This window comes from Chelmon rostratus, chromosome 14, assembly GCF_017976325.1.
Source record: "Chelmon rostratus isolate fCheRos1 chromosome 14, fCheRos1.pri, whole genome shotgun sequence".
NCBI classification, from domain to species: domain Eukaryota; kingdom Metazoa; phylum Chordata; class Actinopteri; order Chaetodontiformes; family Chaetodontidae; genus Chelmon; species Chelmon rostratus.
The window spans coordinates 4,066,962-4,091,507 of NC_055671.1; the positions used below are offsets into that span (position 1 = coordinate 4,066,962).

The 24,546-nt window shown below is 42.2% G+C and overlaps 3 protein-coding genes across 3 annotated transcripts; 2 read left to right on the forward strand and 1 right to left on the reverse strand.

Annotated features, from left to right (window-relative positions):
- Positions 1–428: 428 nt before the first annotated feature.
- On the forward strand, positions 429–14,352 carry pigl (phosphatidylinositol glycan anchor biosynthesis, class L). The gene is made up of 7 exons (XM_041952420.1): positions 429–696; positions 1,714–1,813; positions 8,583–8,673; positions 9,778–9,845; positions 10,858–10,889; positions 12,177–12,310; positions 12,615–14,352. The coding sequence occupies exons 1-7, from the start codon at positions 438–440 to the stop codon at positions 12,741–12,743; spliced, it is 813 nt and encodes a 270-aa protein (XP_041808354.1). The 5' UTR covers positions 429–437; the 3' UTR covers positions 12,744–14,352.
- On the reverse strand, positions 13,032–16,501 carry cenpv (centromere protein V). The gene is made up of 5 exons (XM_041952422.1): positions 16,439–16,501; positions 14,142–14,234; positions 13,827–13,896; positions 13,629–13,743; positions 13,032–13,322 (listed from the first exon to the last, which is right to left on the reverse strand). The coding sequence occupies exons 2-5, from the start codon at positions 14,231–14,233 to the stop codon at positions 13,174–13,176; spliced, it is 426 nt and encodes a 141-aa protein (XP_041808356.1). The 5' UTR covers position 14,234; positions 16,439–16,501; the 3' UTR covers positions 13,032–13,173.
- Positions 16,502–16,715: 214 nt separating this feature from the next.
- Positions 16,716–23,566, forward strand: ubb (ubiquitin B). Its single transcript, XM_041952708.1, has 4 exons — positions 16,716–16,861; positions 17,548–19,153; positions 21,981–22,069; positions 22,808–23,566. Exons 2-4 carry the CDS (start codon positions 17,556–17,558, stop codon positions 23,503–23,505), a joined length of 2,385 nt encoding a protein of 794 aa, XP_041808642.1. The 5' UTR covers positions 16,716–16,861; positions 17,548–17,555; the 3' UTR covers positions 23,506–23,566.
- Positions 23,567–24,546: the final 980 nt, after the last annotated feature.

The window sequence follows — 24,546 nt, forward strand, 5'->3', positions numbered from 1 at the left end:
TTATACACCTGCAAGGACAATGCAGTGTGACAGCGAAATAGTTCCCTCCAACAGGGTAATGTTCCTGGTGTTTGCAATTTTCACTTTTCAGAAACACAAATTTGGCTTGATTTGTATATTTTTCTTTTGGATTTTCCATGTCCCCTTTACTCGAAGAAGCCAATTGTTCTGTATCTTATTAATTTCTTAATAAGTCAATAAAAACCAAACGAGCTGAGAAATCGACAATGTCTCCAAGTAAATAAAACACACTACTAAGAGACTTAAAGTGGGCAGCAATTGCTTTGTTGGACCTACTTATGATACTTAATGCATTTTCTAAAAAATGGGTGACGTTTGCTATGTCAGACAGACTGCATGTATGTTTTTTTATGTGGAACCATCGACTTGTCAGACTCTTGTCTTTACACGGATTGTTTACGGTAGCGGTCAAAATAATGAGTGTTTACCTGGCTATCTTCATAGTTTTATCCTATTTGGTTTGGATAAAATGCATGTACTGTCGACATCGGCGAACTTTGGTGAAGACGTTGGCACATTTAATGAACGTTTCACCGAGCAGAGAAACAAAAGGCGCTGATGTCAAAGCTCTGTTTGTAACTGCGCATCCGGATGATGAATGTATGTTCTTCGCGCCAGCGATCCTACGACTCGTTGAATTAAATGCCAGCGTGCATTTGCTGTGTTTGTCTGAAGGTACGGTGATAGCACACTATTGTTTGCATAAACGACATTAAGAAGTCAATGTAAAGAGACTGAAATAATTCTTGATTAATGGGCTTGCTCCTAACTAACGTTAGCTAGTTTTAGCTATATGGTTGACCCATGAGAGTTAACCGAAAACCGTTAACAAAACCTAAAAGTTAGATTGCCTTTGAATGAAACAGCAGCTCTCCCAAAACAGTGGCGTCCCTTGGTCAACCACTAATCACAACAAAACATACATACCGTATATATGGTGACTGTCTGATTAAATAACTGACAGCATTATGCTGATAGATTAAGCCCTTTGTTCATTTTTCATATGAAAAATATTGTTGCCAGCACACGACCAAGGCTACTGAAAATAGATCAAGCTGAAAACCATTTCTGCTGTGTCTGCATAATAAAATATCTTGGAATCAGGATTCAGAAAGTTGTTTGCCGGTGTTACTTGTTACTTGTGATATATTAGAGACCAAATCACCCTCCAGTGTCAGCTATTGAAAGAGTTAAAAAAGACGACCGGGCTTTTTCCAGTTAAGTTTTGAAAAGATTTTATAAGGCCAAGAGCTGTTGAATTTTAGGTAATACATGAATATCAAAGGAAGCCGGGTAAAGGTCGTCAATGTACAAAATACAATATATGAAAATCACACAAATTTGAGGGTTTTCAACGTTCATCCACACTCACCCTTTCTGGGTAATAAAGTCAAGGCATCAACCCTTGTCAACCAACCCACCCGATTTCCAAAAGGTGGCATTGCTTGTAATGCCATTAAAAACATGAATTAAACATGTTTCACATCCGTGCAACACTTTTGCATTTAGGTCCAACTTAGCTGAGGTTAGAGGGCCATTACTACACAGTTTCAGAAAATATGATATTTCAGAATTATTAAGAATGTTTCAAATTGCACTTAGACAGAATCTCACAGAATTTAGACTTGTATATAGATTTTCCTCTCATTGCGGTACATCAATAGCTTAATGTGTCTTCCGAATATTATACAGGAAACTACTACAATCAAGGAGCTCAGCGTAAACAAGAACTTCTCAACAGCTGTGCCGTGTTGGGGATACCAGACTCCAGAATCACCATATTAGACCATAAGTAAGCAGCCATCTGCACCAAACACACAACATGCACATTACAACATTTCAATTGTGTGCCTTTAATGTTGAAAGCGCTGACTTTGAGAATTTTGCACTGTTGAATAGATTTGTGTATTGATGATGTTTGTACTATTCTTGTCCATGGTTGACTCTGAATCTGATTTAAAACTGAGGCTGATTGTTCACTAAAAAAAAAAAATCACACTTATATACACAATATACTTCTGCTCCCTTCAGTTCAGGAGTCAGACTGCCTGTGGAGCCCATCAGTCCCCTCCCCCGCCTACCAGCCAGTGTTTATCAGAACAAATACAGAGTTGACTACAAATCACACTTATCCATTCTCACTACAACAGACCTGATCTAGCCTGGCCTGATGTATTAGCTCTGTGTCACAGAATAGGTCACAGAGGCAGTGATAGGTCCTCCCTGTGTGACATGGAGCCCACTAAACAGTTTTAAAAGTCCCAACTGACATCAATATATCTATAGATCTGTCTACAGTATAGTGTATATCTACACGCAGTATCTATTTATATATACATCTCTAACTAGTATAGTCAATCAACTTTTGAAATTGTAATTTCAGCAAACTTGGACAATGTTTTTGTTTACTAACATGAAATTTTAAAAAGCTGTCCAACTATAGTTTTTGATTATGCCTGTATTGTTTGTATGTCCTGAGCAGTCTATCAACCCGTTTGAGCAGTCACAATGGATAAGTCAATGTCCGTGATCCCTAAGGGGAAATTGGGTGCATGTGGACGTCCATAGGGCTGATTAACATTATTCATTGTAGGGATTTGCCTCTTACGCAAATGGCATTACTTTTCTCTTCTTGACTAAATTAAACTACTGACTTGCGTGGTATTTTTTACCAGTTCAGCTTTGATTAGTGTTCTAAAACCTTTGAGCATATGTGCTTCTCAGAGGTAGAGGGTGAAATGAAGGGTGCGCTCTCTTCTCAGTTCCCCAACAGTTCTCTTGTGGAGCTCTGGAAGGAAATTAGCATCTCAGAGTACTATGAACGCAAATACATAATTCTCAATGCTTGACAGCTAATGAAAGTGTTTCACTCTGCGGAGTAAATATTTGTAACCATGGAATGCTGTAAATGATGTATCGTAACAGCTGTAACTCTTTCAATGTGGCTGTAACTGCCTTCAAATTAAAACAGACTTCACTCATAGCCATTGTCGTTTCACATTCAGAGCTGTGAGCAGAACTGGGAGCCAAAACTTCGGAGATTTTGTTGTCCAAATTCTTGTGGAGCTCGCTCTTCTGTTTTCTCCTATATTTTGTTGTTGATGCAGCTGTACGACTTTCAGTCCCAGGCTGTGGCTATTGGCAAGGTCAAGTTACAGAGAAAGTAGTGGTGAAAGGTGATTTTTTATTTTTTTTTTCCTATGGATCAATCCTGCAGCTTCCCTTGTAAATGTTTTGAGTTTCCAAGAAGTGCAGGGCTGCCTACATGTGAGTCTCTACATGTTGGCTCACCGGGAGAGCTGCATGAACTCTAGCACTAACCTGGAACTCACAGTAATAAGCTGGCAGCCTGCCCAGGTTGTCTGCCCCAGAGATCTGTGTGTGTGTGTGTGTGTGTGTGTGTGTGTGTGTGTGTGTGTGTGTGTGTGTGTGTGTGTTTATACACAAATGCACAGACTTCACAGTTTTATCATCTTGTGCACACAGAATACAACTGAACTTTGATCTTAGTACTGTCTGCACTTCTGCTGAACTGGAGTGTAGCCCGTTTTCCCTTTCTGTGTATTCTGTTGTTTGCCCAAAACACACACCTAATCAGCACTTTGAGAGTCTCTCTCTCGCTCTCTTCCTCTTGCTCCACCCCTCCTCCTCTTCCTCTTGTCCATGTCTGCCGAAGCCAACTGCCAATGGCTGTGGGATACGTTTTTGCAAAGCTCTGAGCACTGCTAATGTGGGTCATTCCAAACAGTTTTTCTCTTTGTGTGTCTGTTCATGGCTAGCCACACTTTGGCTTTGCTCTTAACCTTCTGTGCCCAAGTATGTGTAGATGTACATCCTTGACTTGACCTCTCCCGTTTTTCCTTACTGGTCATTTTATTGTGCACAAGGAAAGAAAAAGATGCACTGCAAAAGTTGGCAGACAATAGAAACTAGAAAATTTGAATAGAAACAAAAGCCCTATGAGGTGTTTCTTTTTATCCAAAACGGCAACGTGCAGGGCTGAAAAATCTAATGTGTAAGTGCCAAAAACCGCACGTCCTCTAATGACTATTTGAGGCAGCGGCAAGATATTCGAGACCAAATCATTGCTTTGTTTCAGGCTCTGAACATGTTATTCTGCTGTAAAGTTGGGCATGTTAACATGTTGACATGGGAATTGACTCGCTTTTGAAGGCAGCCTCAAGTGGCCATTTGAGGAACTGCAGTTTTTGGCGCTTTCACATTGGCTTAAATTTCCAGCCCAGGAGGTTGCTGCTTAATATGTGCGTACATGTCCAAGAAACAGCTGAAAAAATGAATTTACAGGACGACTAAACACAGTCATTTTATATAAGCACACAACTCTATGTCAGTCTTCTCCAAAATATTGATCTTAACAGGACAGTTGTAAGCATGCACTGTTGTGTGGTTGTATAGAGAGGACCTCTAGATAAATAATTTAAGGCTCATTGACCATCTCAAATAGCTTGTACATCAAGTGTTTTGTAGGAAAATCATTGCAAAGTTCAATTTCATTCTTTATTATTTCCAATATTTTGTCATTGAAAACTGCTTTCATTGCATTAACCTCCCAAGCTGCTGTCAGTGAGGAAGCTGTACAGGAAATGGAGAAAAACATTCGATTTTGGATGTTCGTGTCACCTCAGTAGTTTGGGAATCGTCTGTGTTATAGAACTGCAGAGACTAAACCAGTGTTTGTGTGGTTTTCATACAAACTCATGTAGAGTTTAGATGGATAATGGGTAAGACAAGGATGACTGGAGGTGAGGGCAGCTCATATGCAGTAGTTTCTGCACTGATCTCCAGACAAATCTCTCGCATTTAGAAGGCTTTCAATGAAGTCATGAACGGTTATGCCAAGTCTAAAACAAGCATAAGATCTGTGAAAATGAGTACCGTGGCTCAAGAACTGAGATTTGTATGCCAATGCAGACACAAACCACGAAGTGAGCTGTGCTTCAGAAAGTCAGCCATGACACTTGTTCAGTTGCCAAAAAAAAAAAAAAAAAATGTGGAAAAAGTGTCATTTGGTCATGTAATGACACTTCAGTTAATGTCTTCCTGGCACAGTATTTAAACAAGCTATATCTTATTTCTGAATCTAAGTTTCCCAGAGGAGCTTTTGACCTAGCAGTGTTGTGGAGCCGTTGTTCTGTTTTGTTCATGTCATGCAGGCACATGAGGTGTTGTGCAGGCAGGTGACACGATGCACAGTCCTGCCAATGGTTTCACATTATTACACTGATTCACAGGCAGCGGTAACACACCAAAGATTTGCTCAAATTTTCCAGAAAAGGCAGTGTAGAAGAAGAGTGCAAACTAGCTACCATAGACGTAAACAATGCTGAATTTAAAATGCTTCAAAAATTGTGAATGATTTATGATCTCGAGGATATGCACAATGGTGGTCAGTGAAGCTGAATATAAGCATGACTTTTGTTTTTTACAAGAAAACCCCACAGAACACCTTTGATTGACATTGTCGTGTGTGACATCAAGATCTTGTCAAACTTGGTAAAATGTTGAATGATGATGAATGTTCAGATGTATTTTTGCAGTATGGGCTGACTATGAACTGTCATCTCATTCATCAGGGTAGTGTGATACACTCGATCCACTGGACTTTCATTTTCAGGCTAAAGTCTCAATTTCACAACAAAAGCGTGGCGCACAGTGTGGGTTGTGTGTCATGAGGACAGATCTGGATGAGACTTACTTACTAACAACCATAGCCTATGGAATAGCAGGAATAACACATGAATTCTGTTTTAAAATAGGATTTTCCCTTTAATGCTCACTGAATAGGACAGCTGTGTTGACAGTATCTGGGGCCCCAGTGCATGTTGGGGCCTTTGTGATCAAGCTCGATCGGTGCACGCTCTGCTGCCTCTGCACTTGCACTGGCTTGACCTCTGTCTGCTCCCTGGACTCGATTATAGCTGCTCACTGCACAAACCCAACCATCCCACTTCTTCATTACATTATCCAGCGGACTGAACTGAAGACGCTCTATCTCACACACCTCATTCCTTTCTAGCTTTAATCTGCCCATGATAACATACTTCAGATATAGTTTAGTGAAATAAATCTTTACTCAGAAGTAAATCACAAACTGAAAGCTTTTGTTTTTTATTGGATTAATGTAATTCTCTGTCTACATGTAAACAAAGAGCTCAGCTCTTTTCTTCTGGAAAGGAAAGCCGTTTTCGCTGCAGTAACACGCTGTCCCCACACATGGTTTAAATATACATTGATCAGCCGTAAAAATAGCGCTAGCTGTTTTATAAGCACATGGCAGTGCGCAGTAAATAGTGGTGAGATGTTCCAGCCTTGCCACTGACCTCTGGCTGTGCCTTTATCCCAGATGCATTTGTCACCGGCACACACTGGCCTCTGCATAATCAAACAATTGCTTTTCCCATTTACTGAGTCCTGCAGCCAACAATAAACTGTCACTTTAGATTGCTCTTTTTCTGCACAACTTACTTTCAAAACAACACAAATAGCATTAGTGCCATGGTTAACAGCATTGTTTCCATGGTTGTTTTCATGACTGTTAATTACCTCAGCATTAGTGAATATTGGCATAACCTGCAACCACAAATGTCTCTAAATCTATGTGAAAAATGTGTCTATTGGTGTTGTAACTATAGTTGTAACTGCTTTATTACGGTGGGATATTGTAGGCGTACAGTCAGTTTGTAGTGGCATCTCAACCGTTCCCAGCAGGACATATAATCTGACTGTGTGGACAGAAGTTTGGCAGCTTCACAGGCCTGTGGTCCATGTGACCAGACTAAACAAGCCCTCTCTGACACACACACACGCACACACACGCGCACACACACACACACACACACACACACACACACACACACACAGAATCCCCTCACTGGGCCAAAGTTCAACAACTGCATACAGATGCCTGCAAGCAATTAGACGTCCACATGCACAAGCTACAAAGGGGGAGCTGTGGAGGTTACTTTAGGACATTTTGCACTGTTGCCATGGTGAAGCTGACACTCAGCCTACATCCTGCTTGAGAAAGGTCAGGTGTCTTATATCTTTTGTTCATTTTTCTTTTTATTCACCCCCTCCTTTCAGGCTTGTGCTTAGCTGTGGTTGTCAGGCTGTTAAGGCAAAATGTCTATAATAATAAATGAATAAATGCAGCAGAGGGGAAAACAATGCACATTAAAAACACAAATAGGGCTAGAGTGTAGCCAAGCTGTGAGCTTGGTAAGATATTTCAATACTTAACATTCATGCTATGTGGCCAAATTCTTACAAAATCCTCTACTTGTTTTTATGAGCTTTCAGTATAAAGCAGACATCAGAAATGAGGACATTAGGCTTCTGTGTTTGTGTGTGTGGTTTAAATAAGATTCCATTTCACAGCACCATCCTACTCCAAATACACACACACACACACACACACACACACACACACACACACACACACACGCAAGCACAGAGCCCTGATGATATTTTACTGGTATCAAAGTGTCACAGTTGCGCATTCACTCCACAATTTTCTTTCAGTTTTAAACTATGTCTGAACTCCTGACACACACACACCCCTCGTGACATGGCCGACCCCCACCACACCGCACCACCCCTTACTCCAAAGCCTGACCCTCACATGACTGGAAGCCAATAGATCTGTGGCCTAATCCATCACTTCCCTCTTCGAGCTCAACTGTCCTGGGTCATTGTTAGTAGCGAGGGGGAGGGCAACAACTGTTGACACACCCCGACGCCTACCCCCACTTTATGCACTTATATATACATACACATGCATGCACGCGCTGTCACTGGCACCACTCATGTGCTACCCCAAGAGAACAACAACATGTCACGTCATTGATCTCTCTGATTATCTGTCATATCATGTGACTGTATTTTAGTAGTTGTGTTTCTGATCAACATAAAGCCGAGAGGTGATAACGGGTGAACAGACTGGATCCACTGCACTCCAAGTGCAACCCTCAGGACTTAGTTTTTAATGTGAACTGTGCAGACCCAACTCATATTGGAGTCTGCCTGAGTAGATTTCAGAGATCTTTTCTTCCTCTGTTTTTTGTGCCTGGTTCCTCTCGAGTTCAAGGGGAACATAGAAAGCAATGCTTTTATTTTCTAAACAGAGAGGGGAAAAAAATCAGCGATTATTTCTGCCAGAAAGGGAGTTTATGCATGTGTCGTAGGCGAAGAGCTCGGGCCGGCCAAGTGTAATGTTCGATGTATGCTCCGTGCTGTCTCCAGGCTGTGGTTTCAGATGAACACGATGCTAACGGCCTTCGACCCTTAACCCCCAGACTTCCCAGCACTCGCTCATGTTTGCATTCCGCAACAGCCTTTTCTCAAAATCTGGCGCTCGGAAAGGAATAAGACTGCTCAGGCTAAGAAACACCCAGCATGCTTTTGTTGTGTCGAATGTTCTTGACTTTCATTTGCTGTGAGATTGCAATAGAGAAACTATGCACTCCTGTATCTCAGTAAAACACTGTTGTAATATTACTGTAACTTGGTGGATAACCAGAGTCCCTTTCTTTGCCCCCCAGAGATCTTCCAGACAACCCCAAAGCCGAATGGAGGGTCTCATTGGTCTCTTCTGTAATTGTGAAGCACATAAGAGCTCACTCCTTCAACATGGTATGCTCAGCTCTGCACTTCTAACTGATAAAGTGGCTTTTCTGTCATTTCCTGTTTGATGTTAACAAAAGGTTTCCCTGCCATTCTGTGTATAAAACCCACGTATTGTTTTGGTTTGGTTTTACTATATGTTTTGGCACCACAGCTTTCTAGCTCATTATCTCAGTTTCACTGCGGTCTGTGTAATAATCCCGTCAGCTGCCGTCTCTTTTTGTCCCACTCAGACTGTACTTTGAACCTCCCTAAAATGAGGGGAAATGGCCTCTGCTGCAGTAGAAAGTTTGCATTCAATTTCTTTATTTACCCAGAGATCCTTATCTCCCTCAGTGCAGTTCTGCACTATTAACTAATGGGAATGTGGCAAATTTAGAATCAAAGAATTTTCATCCGGTCTCCCTCAATGAGGACAAAAAAAATAGTCTAATGTTTGCAGCAAAGGCAAAAAACAGAGTCCTGTAAGGAAGATGATTACACACAGCTGGGTTCCTCTGTCCTGTAGTTGCTGGGCTCTTTTTGTTATCAAAGACAAACAAACATGCTGTCTCCTCCCATCCTGTCAGGTTCAGCTGTGGAAAATGCTTAGACCAAAAACTAGGCTGGAGAAGCATGTCAGCCCCTACATCTTCTATATTACAGATCACATTCCCTGCCCTTAAACTGAACAATATTGTTTCCTTGGCCTGACACCATGCCAATCCCTCGCTTTTACACATGCAAGCCACCAAGAATGAAGAGGTTTGAAGTTTACAAGTTACTTATAATATGTGGTGGTTGGGCGCTTATGCTTGATTGCAAAGAAACAGTCACAGTAGAATATGTATGAGCAAGGCAAAAGCCAAGTCTTTAGTCAAGATCTTTTTCTTTCCCTTTGACCTGATTTTTTTTTTTTTCATTGATTCCTCTGGTGTGCAAGCATGCAAACAGAAAAAGGTTTTTAAATATCAGTTGTCAGCTGCCAAGCAGCTCCACAGTCAGACACAGAAACTCTTCCACTAATCCAAGAAAAATCTCTCCCTCTGTTTTCGCCTCCATTTGTTTGAGTTCACTTTTAGATACCCAGACTCTGGCTTTTCACCCACACAATGAGATATTTTGTTGTTTCAGGTGCTGACCTTCGATGGAAGAGGAGTGAGTGGCCATGCCAATCACATAGCCATCCATAAAGCTGTCAGGTACTGACTGAACTTTCAGTCTGAGGATGCCATCCAAAGGGATATTATGCAGCTTACACATGCACACAGGAACCCGCCCACTCCACAAAACACTGGACAGTCTTTTATGATTTAAACACTGGACAGTGTTTTATGATTTAGCCTCACATCAACATCCATCTTTCCAAATGTTTCCCCACAAAGGCGCGCGCACACACCATGTTTTTCAGAATTGGTCTGTTACATAGCTGAGAGGTCATCCAAACAGAGTCCTCGGAGGCGCTCGGCTTTGCTCCCAGAGAGCAGCAGTAAATCCTGTCCCTGAAGTGGTGTGGTGGGAGGGCAGCTATGGTTTGGAGAGGCCAACCAAGCAAGTTGCATCAGACTATTGGTTTAAAAAAATGTGTTTTGCACTGTGAAGTGTATGTTGCTGTCCCCATATTGCACTGCTGCCTTAATATTCTGCCATGTTAGTCATGGTCTTTTCCCTCACTGAGCCTGCGATATGGCTCTCTGTCAATCTGTGGGCCTCATCTGTTGACGTGAGCTCTCTAAATCACTCATGATTCCCATTAGGCTGGAAGCCAGAGGGGCTGTGCGCGAGTTTCACAGTGATCTAAAGCTCAATGGTTTGTTGTCGGGGGTTTTGTTTTTGTCATCATGCTAGCAGAGTAGCTGCTAGCATGCACATGGAAATGCCAAATGAAAAGAAAACTTGACTGTGTTTTTGCCACGCAGGAAAAGTTCCTCCAACACTCAATAAGACATGACCTGAAACACACAGAATGGCAGATATGTAGCAGTAGCTTGGCTTTAGCACTCCATGGCCTTTTCTGTGGGCTGTGTTGTAACAAGTGTAACCAAAACTATAATCTTGGTTACATATTGGCAAGTGGAATCATCACACTATGCCCTTTTTATGTAAAGGTAAAGCCAACACAAACCCCATCAGTAAGTTGCATCATCTCTTTGACAACAATATTAACATCCTTGACATTTTTAGTGGTAACATTGTTCTTCTCTCCACTTGCAGCCATCTCGCTTCCACTGGACAAGTACCAAATGGTAGGTTTGGCACAGAAAACTTTCAATCTATTTTAAGATTTAGAGTCAGTCTTAAAAAAGTGAAAAATGACTATTTCCACTAGATATGTGAAGTACGATGACACTGGGTACACGTGCCCAAACAAAAGTTATATTAATCATTAAGCCCTGAGTAGCACCTTAAACTAAAGATACAGGCTCCCTCACATTCAGACAAAACAGAAATGATGTCCTAACATAAGAAGAACCAACTCATCAGTCTGGATTGTGCACATTGGGAAGCCTGGAAAGTCCTGTAAGCATTGACTCAGACTGGGTGTTTTGTAATTGTACAGCGCCCTCTTCTGTCTAAAGGGTGAGCAGGAGTCGGGCGTCTCCTCAATACATTTCGATCTGCTGGTGGCAGCATTAGGCCATCTGGACATCAAAAAACATCAGCCTTTCTGTTTTTCAACTGTGTGCCCTGAAACTACACATGACGTTTCTAACTCTGCATTGTTTGCAGATTTTAAAATCTGTGTCATTACATCAATACTTTCCAGGCACACTCAATGTATGTCAGTTTCTCTTTTAATTTCAACCCAGATAGACCACATTTTTACATTTGGTTCCTTCTGAAAGGTCATATGATTGGGGGGTAATTTCTTAACAGAATGTGAAAGGCAAAGTAGGACAGAGAGGAGGCAACATGTTGCAACAGGCTGAGAGCTCATTATTGTGCTAGTTTGGTAAACAAGGCCCACACAGCACACCCACATTAATGTGGTCGTGTAGTGAGTGTACAGCATGATAAGAAACAACCAGAGCAGGCCCTCGTAGTTAATCATATAAGAGATCTCAACGGTTGCACTATGCGATTGAATGGCAGGAAGACATTATCGTCTCAGGCCGCAGCAAACACACACTATTTCTCGAACAAAATGACCTCAGTCTGCCTCGCCCTCCTTTGTGTGCAAAAACAGCAGGCGCCTCATTATTCATACTCTTTGGTTGTATATTGCCAGCCGTTTGCACCTCACCCGTTTGACTGGTCTTACTGTAGCCTCTGGGGGAGGTGGCAGAGAATTAGGCCCAACGTGACTGTAGTAAGCCTCCTCACCTGGCTGATCAGGTTAGCCAGTCTTTCTTTGACTTTGTTACAACAGCCTAAGTGTATTAAAGACGTACATGTTCATATTTCGGTGACATGATGTTTCTTCACAATAACAACATTAGAAATAGAACAGTGAACGGCCTGGTTTACTGTCTGCTGCTGTAGTGAATGTTTAACATATTAACAGCTAACTGGGTCTCTGTCTGTTCTCCCAGACTGCTGTTTGCTCTCCCTGATGACTGTTGGCCTCTTCAGGAAGTACATCTCCTTCCTGGAGCTTCCCCTCAGCTGGCTGCTGCCCTCACGTCTCTGCTGCTTTATAGGCCCATGGGGCTACGGGCGAGCCAAAGTAATCCTCCAAATAGACTTTGTTGGCAAAGACGTGTCATGGTCTACTTGTCACTTGTTTTTAGCACAATGTATCAAGGGTATATACAGTATATGTGCTGAAGAGGTAAAAGTGGAGATAAAGTTCGGAAAAAGAAACGTGAGGAGTTGAGGATTGAAATTTTGCCTCATCAAGCTAATATTATATAAAGAAATTACATTGACACTGAGCACCGGACTTTGAGCACCACTGGCAGTTAAATGAGATCTCATACTGTCACGGTATGGGTTATATAACGTCTCACACAAGTCCCTTTTCTTTTCAGGATGCCATGTTTTGCCATCGCACCCAACTCCTGTGGTTTCGTTACCTCTACATCGTCTTCTCTCGGTACATGTTCGTAAACACATTCCGAATCATCCCACAAGGACCAAAGAACCTGAAGATCTATTAAGTTAGTCTCATCCAGTTGCACTGATTGTTACTCTTGGTATTGCGCTGCCTACTATTTGAATACTGTGATGGGAGTGAATTTAGTAGCTGTTTACAAATCCGATAAGCTGCTTTGCTCACAGTGAACAGAGATTTCTTCAACACTTTGTCGGCTAAAGCAGCCTGAATATTTTTTCATAAGCACTTGGCATAAATGAAACGACAATAACTGTGAAATAAGAGTAACAGAAACTTTTTATGCCTTTTTTTTCTACAGAAACATCTTGGTTTGATTGTTTTGAGTCATTACACTGTATAAAAACAACACTGTTGTGTGAATCTGTAAATGAGCTTTATTTTTCATCGCACAATTTCAAAGATACTGTCCATTTTTTTTCTGGTATAGAGCTGATTTAAAAAGAACTTTGATTCATGTATCACAGTGGTGTTATTTAGCTTCTCTCAGCTGTGTCTGCTGCAGGTTTAGACATGTCTCTGATGGTCTTGTGAGCTTGCATGCTGTCTTCCCACTTCTCCCCACAAAACTTCTCCACCGTGACACTGCGGACAGTGCCTGGGTCCAGACAGTGTGGAGCGACACCTGGGATGAAAAGGACAGCTCGTTGATTAACCCCTGACCAATACAGCTCACTGTCTCCAGCATATTTCACTGACAAATTGTTGGTTAGTTACTTTTCAAGAGTGGTTTCCTGACATCACTGTAATCCAACATACACCATTTATCTCTCCTTGTGAACATTTCTGTTTTCTACAAATACCATAAATCCAGGGCATTAAAGGGCAGACCAGGTTGGTTAGTTTGGGGTAAACACAGCAGGATGATGAAATAAGTTTACACCACATGAGAGTGGTGTGACTGTCTTGTGTCAGCAGTTAGAGGTCATACCGTATCCATCAGGGTTGGAGCGAGGAGTGTAGAAACTTTGAACTCCGCAGGTTTTACAGAAGGTGTGTTTAGCAACGTGAGTGTTAAACGTGTATGTGGTCAGATTTTCTGATCCCTGGGAAGAAAACATAATCCTTAGTCATTAACAATGCTCTACTGATTTGTAAGTTAAATTGAATCCAAGTCTTTTCTTATTACCTGTAGGAGTTTGAAGAGATTTTGTGGAACAATAAAGTGATGGTTTTGTTTCTTTGTGCAGATGCTACAGCTGGAGAGACACAAAGACACACATCAGTTCATATTCATTTACTAAAAGTGTACAAGCATAACATGATTTGATGAGGATGATAGTTTCAGGATAAATATTTTTTCTACCCAAACTTAAAAATGTGGCTTCAGTGTCAGAATGACATTATCTGGCAGGAGACTACCAATTTATTTTATATCTAAAATAACAAGTCTTGGACAACCATGATTAATCAAGTGAGATATTATTGAATTTAATATCCGTACTTGCATTGGAAAACGTGAAGGTCAGGGGAACTCCAAACTTCAAATCTAACAGCCCCACAGTGGCATCCCCCTGTATGTTTGACGAGATCCATTCTGTAGGTTAAGAGAAAATAAACAGTCATAATGAATACATATGTTCACATTTGATTATTCTGGGACGTGAAGCCTTACTTCAGTCACTTTGAGGTCTACAAGTGGAACAACGGGAGAAGTAAACCAAATCTTTCAAGGCATTCTGATCAAACTGGTGTGACCTGTTTGTTGCAAAACCTGTTGACGTGGAACTGAACGTCCCATCATAAGCAGGACATCAAAATGGCCCTGGGCGAAGTCCATCACTGATAAGAGTCTCACTTAATTTAAAAGCCTCTCCCCATTCACTGCCATTTAGGTAGTAATTGAATGTGTCAATCAATTCAATGATTAAGTACCTGTAAGAAAAGCCACGGACGCTTTGATTTCATGTGATAATGGCGTCGGCTTCATCAGTGCTCAGCCAAGTCTACATCCTGCTTGTTAGATTGTTTTTCCTGGAACTCTGTGAGGCAGTCAGTAAGTATTCCAAGTAAGGGGCAGGGCAAAGTACAGCAGACTGCACAAACACATTCCTCAGAGGTTGAACTACTTCAGCCAGACACACTGCTCTGTGTTGGAAAGCACTGGCATGGTGCGTCATCACGGGTTGAGTGTCATATTACTGCTGGAGGGGTTGGGAACGGGCATGCTGTGACCCAAATACATAAATTAGGACTATCCTAGCTGTATCATATCCATGACCCAAAAATAGAAGCCCAGTAGGTTACAGGCCCTCATCTGAGCTTATACTGTTTGATTTAATTTAGTTTACAGTTGTCTGTAATAACAGACTGGCCTGTACTTGAAGTTAAGTACCAGTAATGAAATCATACAGAAATCTGTATATTCTTTACCATCTTGCCAGGGTCCCGGGTTTGTTCCCACAACCAACTTTGGTGACCACTGTCCTAGATCTGATGCTCAGTAATCAGCTGGGTCACTTCCTCCAGGAGCATATCACAAAAACTCACTATACCAAAGGAAAATCCTTGTCTGACTGACTTTGAGGATAAGCTCCACCCTCCACACAATCACTCTTTTAATCAAGTTTAACTTGTGAAAGAGAATTTAACAATATCACCTGGGCGTTGACATCATGCCAGGCATAGTTAGAAGACTTATGGAGCAAGATCAAGCCCTTTCTTGTGACTTGCACTAAATCATAACTTACCATTATGGCTCAAGATAAATCTCACAGGGAAATAACAAGGAAGATAGAAAAGAAATTAAACTAACATTATATTTCATCCTATGAATAGTTACTCAACATGAGCCATGAAAACTACAATAATGTCTTGTAAGGAAACTGATAATGTTGAGAGGCTTTAGGAGTGTGTAAGAATTCTGTTAACACTGTATATGATCTGCTGGTGATCGTTTTTGTCGTTGTTGTTGTTGTTGTTGTTTGTTTTGTTTTGTTTTTTTCACTCCTGCCATACAAATGTTCCTCACAGGACTGGTGACTTGACAATCTGCTCTCAGCGCAGTATGTCCATTAACCGCACTGTCATTTCAACAAATGTACTTTCAGTGAAGACACCTAGATGAGAGCAAACTTAACCAAAAAATACAAGTATAACGTTTCGTCGTCTCTCTGGGTCTCAAACATCACTTGATTCAGTATTAGGGTCAGGACCATACAGCCTGTGCGCATGACTACATTGTGTGTCTGCCAAGTCAGCAGCGTCAGCAAATTTTGCTTATCAAATTACATATTTTCCGGGTAGGCTATAAATCAAGGATGTATTCTTTATTTAGGCTTTCTGTGTCATAAGAATCCTGGTGTGGATATGGATTGCGAGTGAATGAAAATAAGGTGGGTGAATAAGGTCACTTAGCAGTATTAGCTTCCTCTTTGACCGAAATACTCCACCCTGCTGTCACAACAGCCGGCAGCACATGTTTGCCAAGCACGTTTCCATCTGTTCACGGGCACGTTTGGTGGAGATCGAAGGAATTCAAGTCTGCACATGTCACCGTTGCGTGTCACATAAATGCACAATCATTCAGACATGATCTGTTCCTGATATAACAAACGGTATGATATTCTATATTGTAGAAAGATGGACAATGGAGAAAAGATTATGAATGTATAATACGGAAGCTACGCTATCATAGCCTAAAATTACACAAGATTTGGTCTAATTAGGTCTTGTCGAACTCTTGAATAGGTCTGTGTTATTATCCTATTGTCATAGACGTAGTCATCAAACACTACCTACTGTAACAAGGCAACCAATCGCTGGTCAAACAAGCGTACAATCCAATCAGAAACTCGGGGACGGTCCCTGTTGCTGTGCTGTTTCGAGCAAATTCTAGAGACAGTGTGGTGAGATATTATTGCGCCGCGCAGGATATGTCATATTATCTTTGTTACACATTTTATGTTGAACTAACCATTTAAGTTTTTGAGTAAATGTATCATTATCGAATAAAATTGTGAAAACAAATAGTGAATGGTGACAAACAGTGCGCTTCGGATCAGTGGGAACTACTTTCAAATGCGGACGGATATTGACGGGTGACGTATGCAAACTCCGCTATATAATACAGTGTTTGTCTGCACTGCAGTACTATTTCTCCGAGGAAAACTGGAAGAAGCTACACGCAAGAAATATACGAAATTTTTACTGCGTCTCTTCAAAGTAAGTAATTTTCCTCCTGTTTCAAGCTACATTATGATGGTATTATATACACTTGTATAGTGGGTGTCCCGAATAGTTTGTTTGGTGACCAGTGTCAGGGTTTTACAGCACAGCGTTACCCTGAGAACTGTAGCATACGTTAACAGTGCTATCTGTCTCAAATTGACATTAAACTTAAGGAATGTGAAGTATTTAGCTATATTATGTGTTTTAGCTTTCCGCAGGTTTCTTGCGGGTGTCCACGTCAATTATGTCGTCGTCAATTTCGACGAGTCCGTTTCCTTAGCTAATGTTAGCTATAGCAATGACTCAACATTTCCAGTATCGTCCATTAGCGGGTAACGCTAGCGGAACAAAAGGAAGGTCAATATGATCTCAAAATGGCGCTCGGACTGGAATGGTTGCCGAGCTACCGACAGTTGAGAGCGTTACGTTTATGTCCTGTTTTTTTAAATATTTTATATATGTTAGCAGTTTTTACCTTAACTGCTGTAAATTTCAGGGGCACCTAAACAGAATTTCAACGAAATGACAGTGCCATGACTAACAAAATAATTTGGAATAATTAGAGTTGTTGACAACATACTCATTTACATTAACTGTATGACTGTGTGCCCAGATATTTACTACGAGCTGTCGAACTACATTTATAAAGTCCTGATTTGATGTGTCTTAATTCTACACAGGTGCAAACATGCAGATCTTTGTGAAGACCCTCACTGGCAAAACCATCACCCTTGAGGTCGAGCCCAGCGACACCATTGAGAATGTGAAGGCCAAGATCCAGGACAAGGAAGGCATTCCCCCTGATCAGCAGAGGCTGATCTTTGCTGGCAAGCAGCTGGAAGATGGCCGCACCCTCTCTGACTACAACATCCAGAAAGAATCCACCCTCCATCTTGTCCTGCGTCTGAGGGGCGGCATGCAGATCTTCGTCAAGACCCTCACCGGCAAAACCATCACCCTGGAGGTTGAGCCCAGTGACACCATTGAGAACGTGAAGGCCAAGATCCAGGACAAGGAGGGAATTCCCCCTGATCAGCAGAGGCTGATCTTTGCTGGCAAGCAGCTGGAAGATGGCCGCACCCTCTCTGACTACAACATCCAGAAAGAATCCACCCTCCATCTTGTCCTGCGTCTGAGGGGCGGCATGCAGATCTTCGTCAAGACCCTCACCGGCAAAACCATCACCCTGGAGGTTGAGCCCAGTGACACCATTGAGAACGTGAAGGCCAAGATCCAGGACAAGGAGGGAATTCCCCCTGATCAGCAGAGGCTGATCTTTGCTGGCAAGCAGCTGGAAGATGGCCGCACCCTCTCTGACTACAACATCCAGAAAGAATCCACCCTCCATCTTGTCCTGCGTCTGAGGGGCGGCATGCAGATCTTCGTCAAGACCCTCACCGGCAAAACCATCACCCTGGAGGTTGAGCCCAGTGACACCATTGAGAACGTGAAGGCCAAGATCCAGGACAAGGAGGGAATTCCCCCCGATCAGCAGAGGCTGATCTTTGCTGGCAAGCAGCTGGAAGATGGCCGCACCCTCTCTGACTACAACATCCAGAAAGAATCCACCCTCCATCTTGTCCTGCGTCTGAGGGGCGGCATGCAGATCTTCGTCAAGACCCTCACCGGCAAAACCATCACCCTGGAGGTTGAGCCCAGTGACACCATTGAGAACGTGAAGGCCAAGATCCAGGACAAGGAAGGCATTCCCCCCGATCAGCAGAGGCTGATCTTTGCTGGCAAGCAGCTGGAAGATGGCCGCACCCTCTCTGACTACAACATCCAGAAAGAATCCACCCTCCATCTTGTCCTGCGTCTGAGGGGCGGCATGCAGATCTTCGTCAAGACCCTCACCGGCAAAACCATCACCCTGGAGGTTGAGCCCAGCGACACCATTGAGAATGTGAAGGCCAAGATCCAGGACAAGGAAGGCATTCCCCCCGATCAGCAGAGGCTGATCTTTGCTGGCAAGCAGCTGGAAGATGGCCGCACCCTCTCTGACTACAACATCCAGAAAGAATCCACCCTCCATCTTGTCCTGCGTCTGAGGGGCGGCATGCAGATCTTCGTCAAGACCCTCACCGGCAAAACCATCACCCTGGAGGTTGAGCCCAGCGACACCATTGAGAATGTGAAGGCCAAGATCCAGGACAAGGAAGGCATCCCCCCTGACCAGCAGAGGCTGATCTTTGCTGGCAAGCAGCTGGAAGATGGCCGCACCCTCTCTGACTACAACATCCAGAAAGAATCCACCCTCCATCTTGTCCTGCGTCTGAGGGGTGGGCAGTAAAGTGGTTCATTATTCCATGTTCTTAATCTTATTTCCTTCAAGTTAACATGCTATGTATGACATGCTATACATGCCATATTATAAAGTAGTTACAAATTACTATGGTGTTTACCTTATGACCAAAAGTTTGTTGCGCAACACTTAATAAAGATTTAAACTGAACTATATGGTGCTTTTCATTCATGGTGCAATTACAGTACAGAAGCAAATCAGGTAAAATACTTACATCCACACATAGTAATAAGGAGAAATGGCACTAATAAAAGCTTTAACAAATTTTTGTAGTTTGGATGTAGCAGAGGCCCAGCTAAACCTGTTTTTGGTCTTGTGATTTCCTGGTAATCTGTCAAACTAGTGTGGTCAGTAATTCTAATGTAGTTGGATTTGTATATATTTACTATACACATGGTTCAGACTGCAATTTCCCAGCTTGGTATAAATAAAGTATATCTATATAAGGCAACTATTGCATTATAGATGAGGCAAAAACATGTTATGGCTCAATTAACTTGAGAAAATAAAATGGGAGCCATTAGAATTAGCAGAACTTAAAATTCTGTCCATAGTGTTTGTAGACTGGATGTAAGACAGCCAGCCTTCAACCCACCCCACTTGAATATTCTGCTCAAAACGTGCCTTTAGTTATATGCTGTATGTGAGAAGCATACTGTGTAGAAAGGTAATCAAACCAGCATATAAACATTAAATATCTGAATCCATAATGAGCATTTTATCAAGAGGTCTTCATGTTAAACACAGTATCTTCAGATGATAACAACCCAGCTATATAGTGATATACTGGTCAAAGCAGTAGCATGTATAAAGGCCTTGATTCTATAGATATGGCCATAAATAATGGGTAATGTTCCTATTAGTGCATGAACTGCAACATTCATACAGAGTCTGTAGACGGTTGGAGGTCATTCTAGTCTGCAAAAGACTTGAAAAGGTAGAGGGAATTTCTATTAGTCAGTGTCTGGCGCCATCTATTGTCAAGCAAGAGGCTGACATGTTACACAGAAAAGATATGGTGAGAGGTGATCTTAGCCTGCAAGTCTAAAATGGCGCTCAGTGACCAACACTGGAGGAGGCAATGTGGTAAAAAACAAGAAAAGAGAAAAGGTGTGGTGCTGGTACAGGAGCGATGGCACACAACGGGAAAATAATGACTTCAATAGATAGGAGAGAGACAGCACTAATTGGTAACAATAGCAAAGATTTTCTTTGGGCACATGAAAATTGGACAGAACAAATACACGGCTTTACTAAGACTGAAATTGATTCCAGCATAAGGAAACAGGAAAATGTGATTAAGGTTGCAGTTTTTTTGTTGTGACCTGGAACAGCTGATTGTGTTTGTTTGAGTGTTCCAAGACAGAAAAAGGATGGCATTTTTGTATTACTTTGGGATAAAATGTACAGCATGTTCATATCAGATTTTATCACAAACAATACTGTAGATTGTAGATTGTTTTATGTCCTGTGTGTTAGAGACAGGAAGGAGCCCAGTGTCTGTCACCATGCCGAGGCTAGCTACTTAGCACAGGCAGAAAAACACATATGTTGAAGGTGAGGAAAACATCAAGACATCAGCAAGAGCCAGTGGCAGGAAATTCATCCATAGAGTGCTTGTTTTTCCACTGTGGTGCCTGTGAATGAGCTGAATGTGTGATGACCTCTGTGCATACAGTGACAACTCTGATAAAACCTAGGCCCTCCAGTGTTAAGAGTGTGACTTACATTAGAGCCCACGAGAAAGAGTAAGTTTATGGATGACACGATAGTCTCCAGTGAGGAAAGCAGTGTGGATTATGGACAGCACATGCTGTGGTATTTACCATCTAATCCAAAACTAAACTGGCTCGACACAAGGCATGTGGATAATCAGGTGTCAGCTGTTTATCCTGCCAAAGGCATTTATCTCATTGCACTGCTGACTTGACACTGCTTTCAGCTTGTGCATCAAGATCAAGAGAATGTATGACAAAGAATTCATGAAACACATGCCTTATTACATTTTGACAACAACCTGCATTGTTTACATTATATTTGACATAGCAGCTATATTCCAAGAGAAAATAGATCAAAATGTCAAAGAAAAATCTAGCACATTAAGTAGGCCTACAATATTTGGATGACTGTTAGGCCCAGAGTTTAGCCGTTACTCTCTAATGTAATCTTTTTTTTGTTTGTTTGTTTTACAAAACAAACATCCCTGTTTTTTTAAGGAGACACGTCTTAGGCATGTCTCATCCACATGTCACCTTTGTCATGATTGTCTTAACTACATGAGGGGTATGACTGCACATCAGTCATGTGCCATGCAGTTAAGACAATCGTTTCTCTGTGCACTTTATTATCCTGAATAATTGTATTTGAAGCAGCATCAGAAATATTCTATATCCCTCGGGCTATATTCAAAAATAATCTTGCAGAATGGTTAAATCATTGAAGCGAATCTATCTAGTTTTGATCTAAAATGTTTACCACAGCTGGAGAAAAAAATATTTTTCACAGTCCTTCTCCCAGGTAAGATATCACCTTAGACTATTTTTAGTTGCATTGAATTCCCATTGTTTGCCTTTACCAACAGCAGCTGTCACACAAGGGGTTTTCTTCCGCCAACTAATTCCACAGTTATCGTAAATTTTGTAAGAAATGTATCTTATTGTTCGTGTGGTTTCGCGTGTATACGACACTTAAATGTACACAAATCAAATCAACGAAACTCAACGTCCACACCGCGGACGGTCTAAACGAGTATGCTCTAGAAACGGGCACTATTTTCAATTGCGGATGAATATCCGGCGATGACGTGTCTAGTATAAATTATCTTGTCCCCACCGCGACTACGCTGACAGTCAGAGGGAGGTGCCAACCAGGGAAAGCAGGTCAAACCATCGGAACAATTTGTAAGTATAGTCTTTTGTTTATAGTCAGTGCTACTCGTAATATTTCAGGTTATCCGATTTTGCTCCTCCAACACTTTCCAGCTTCACTTGTTTTTAACTGCTGTCGCCTTTTTCGCCCTTTTTGTAGGTTTCGTTTCGTAAACAATAACTGCTAATAATGAAAGCTAACGCTAGCTAGCAACCGCAGCATAACGTTTCTTAAATGAGTAATGGAACTTTTACCAGTTAATCTGCTTTACGAATAACGTGTTACGTTTACTTAACCTGGCAATTGTTAGGATGAATGATTAGGTGAATGACATTTTTCTACCGTTAACAATGGTACATTTCTAGCTGCGTCGTCTATGAGTGGGTGACGTCGCTGAACAAAACGAAGGCAAACAACAATAGCTTATTTTTTAAAATGGCGCTGGTGCTCGAATCACCGGCTTCCTGCCAGTATTCTCACATGATGCAGTGACAAAGGTGAGTTAAAGCCTAGCTCACCTTTGTCGCTCATGGAAATATAAAATGATAAACAATTACCCCAACAGTGGTTGCCTATGTAAAGTGACTTGTGAGACGTAATGTTATACTTCGGGACAGGAAGATGTAATCAGCTATCTAAATGGCCATATATTAACATGTTGTTGTAAGCTGCATTTCATGATAGGCTGGTCAAATTTATTTTGACACTTTCATTGTGAACTGTAGAGTATACAGTAAAGTGTATTAGTAACGTGGAATGTTTTATCACAGGTGCAAACATGCAGATCTTTGTGAAGACACTCACTGGCAAAACCATCACCCTTGAGGTTGAGCCCAGCGACACCATTGAGAACGTGAAGGCCAAGATCCAGGACAAGGAGGGAATTCCCCCTGATCAGCAGAGGCTGATCTTTGCTGGTAAGCAGCTGGAAGATGGCCGCACCCTCTCTGACTACAACATCCAGAAGGAGTCCACCCTCCATCTTGTCCTGCGTCTGAGGGGTGGCATGCAGATCTTCGTCAAGACCCTCACCGGCAAGACCATCACCCTGGAGGTTGAGCCCAGTGACACCATTGAGAACGTGAAGGCCAAGATCCAGGACAAGGAAGGCATTCCCCCCGATCAGCAGAGGCTGATCTTTGCCGGAAAGCAGCTGGAAGATGGCCGCACCCTCTCTGACTACAACATCCAGAAAGAATCGACCCTCCATCTTGTCCTGCGTCTGAGGGGCGGCATGCAGATCTTCGTCAAGACCCTCACCGGCAAGACCATCACCCTGGAGGTTGAGCCCAGTGACACCATTGAGAACGTGAAGGCCAAGATCCAGGACAAGGAGGGCATCCCCCCTGACCAGCAGAGGCTGATCTTTGCTGGCAAGCAGCTGGAAGATGGCCGCACCCTCTCTGACTACAACATCCAGAAGGAGTCCACCCTCCACCTTGTCCTGCGTCTGAGGGGTGGTCAATAAATGATTCCATGTTTTTACTTGATTTACATGACAACCTAACCCAATAAAAGATGAGAGCTTAGATTATATGGTGTTTTTCCTTTTTCTCACGTTTATCTAGAAAATGAATGCTGTGAGGGCTGATGGGTTTTCAAATATTGCCCTTTGAGACTCCGGTTATTATATACATTATATTATTTCTATGGATAAGGTCCTGTTAAAGTAATTAAGTGATTTTGATGGGATTCATGCATTTTTAGAATGAAAAAAATTACAGAATTAGTTTGGTGAAAGTTATGCACTTTTACATGACTGACTGCTTTAATGCACATAATTTCCTTCACAATTGACGAACAACACAAGATTCTTAAATGCAAGCCCGTCGACAGGGGGGGGGGCAACCGGGTATGTTGTCCCAAGCCTCAGGACCATAGGGGGCCCTGAATGACCCTTATTTTATTTTATTTTAAATTTACATATTCTTAATTAAATCATTGCCTAATGAATTAAGTATTATTTTCTAATCATCATATAATTAAAAACTTTAACATATTAAATATTTCAAATATATATATTTTCCTTTTTTTGCACAACACCCCTACCCCCCGTCTTACCAGAGCATGGTTTGACCCCGCTCTGGCGCACTTAAGGCTACGCTTCATACGTGCCCTGAAGCGGGAAATTTACGTAAATCTGTCATTAAATTCACGTAAATTTGCGCGATCACCGTGACCAAAGCCCGATTCGAATCTGTCACCGGCCGCTTGTCGCCTAATGAGCTGCGGTATGACAAGACATGCTGCCCGCGTTGAGCGGAGGAGAGAGGAGGTGATGGGAGATCAGGGAGGTAATGATAGTCTGTGGGGAGCAGGTACGCGAGGGTGAACAGACTCGGGTCCGGCGGCTGGATTTATCTTGGGTTTACAACCCACTGTGTATTATAGCAAACGCTAATACAAATCCATCACCGAAACAGCACAAACGAGCAGCAGTGGAACAGCAGAGGGGCCTGTCAGGGAGAGACAGGGAGCTGTCAGGCAGCCCACAGTCAGAGCTGAGGAG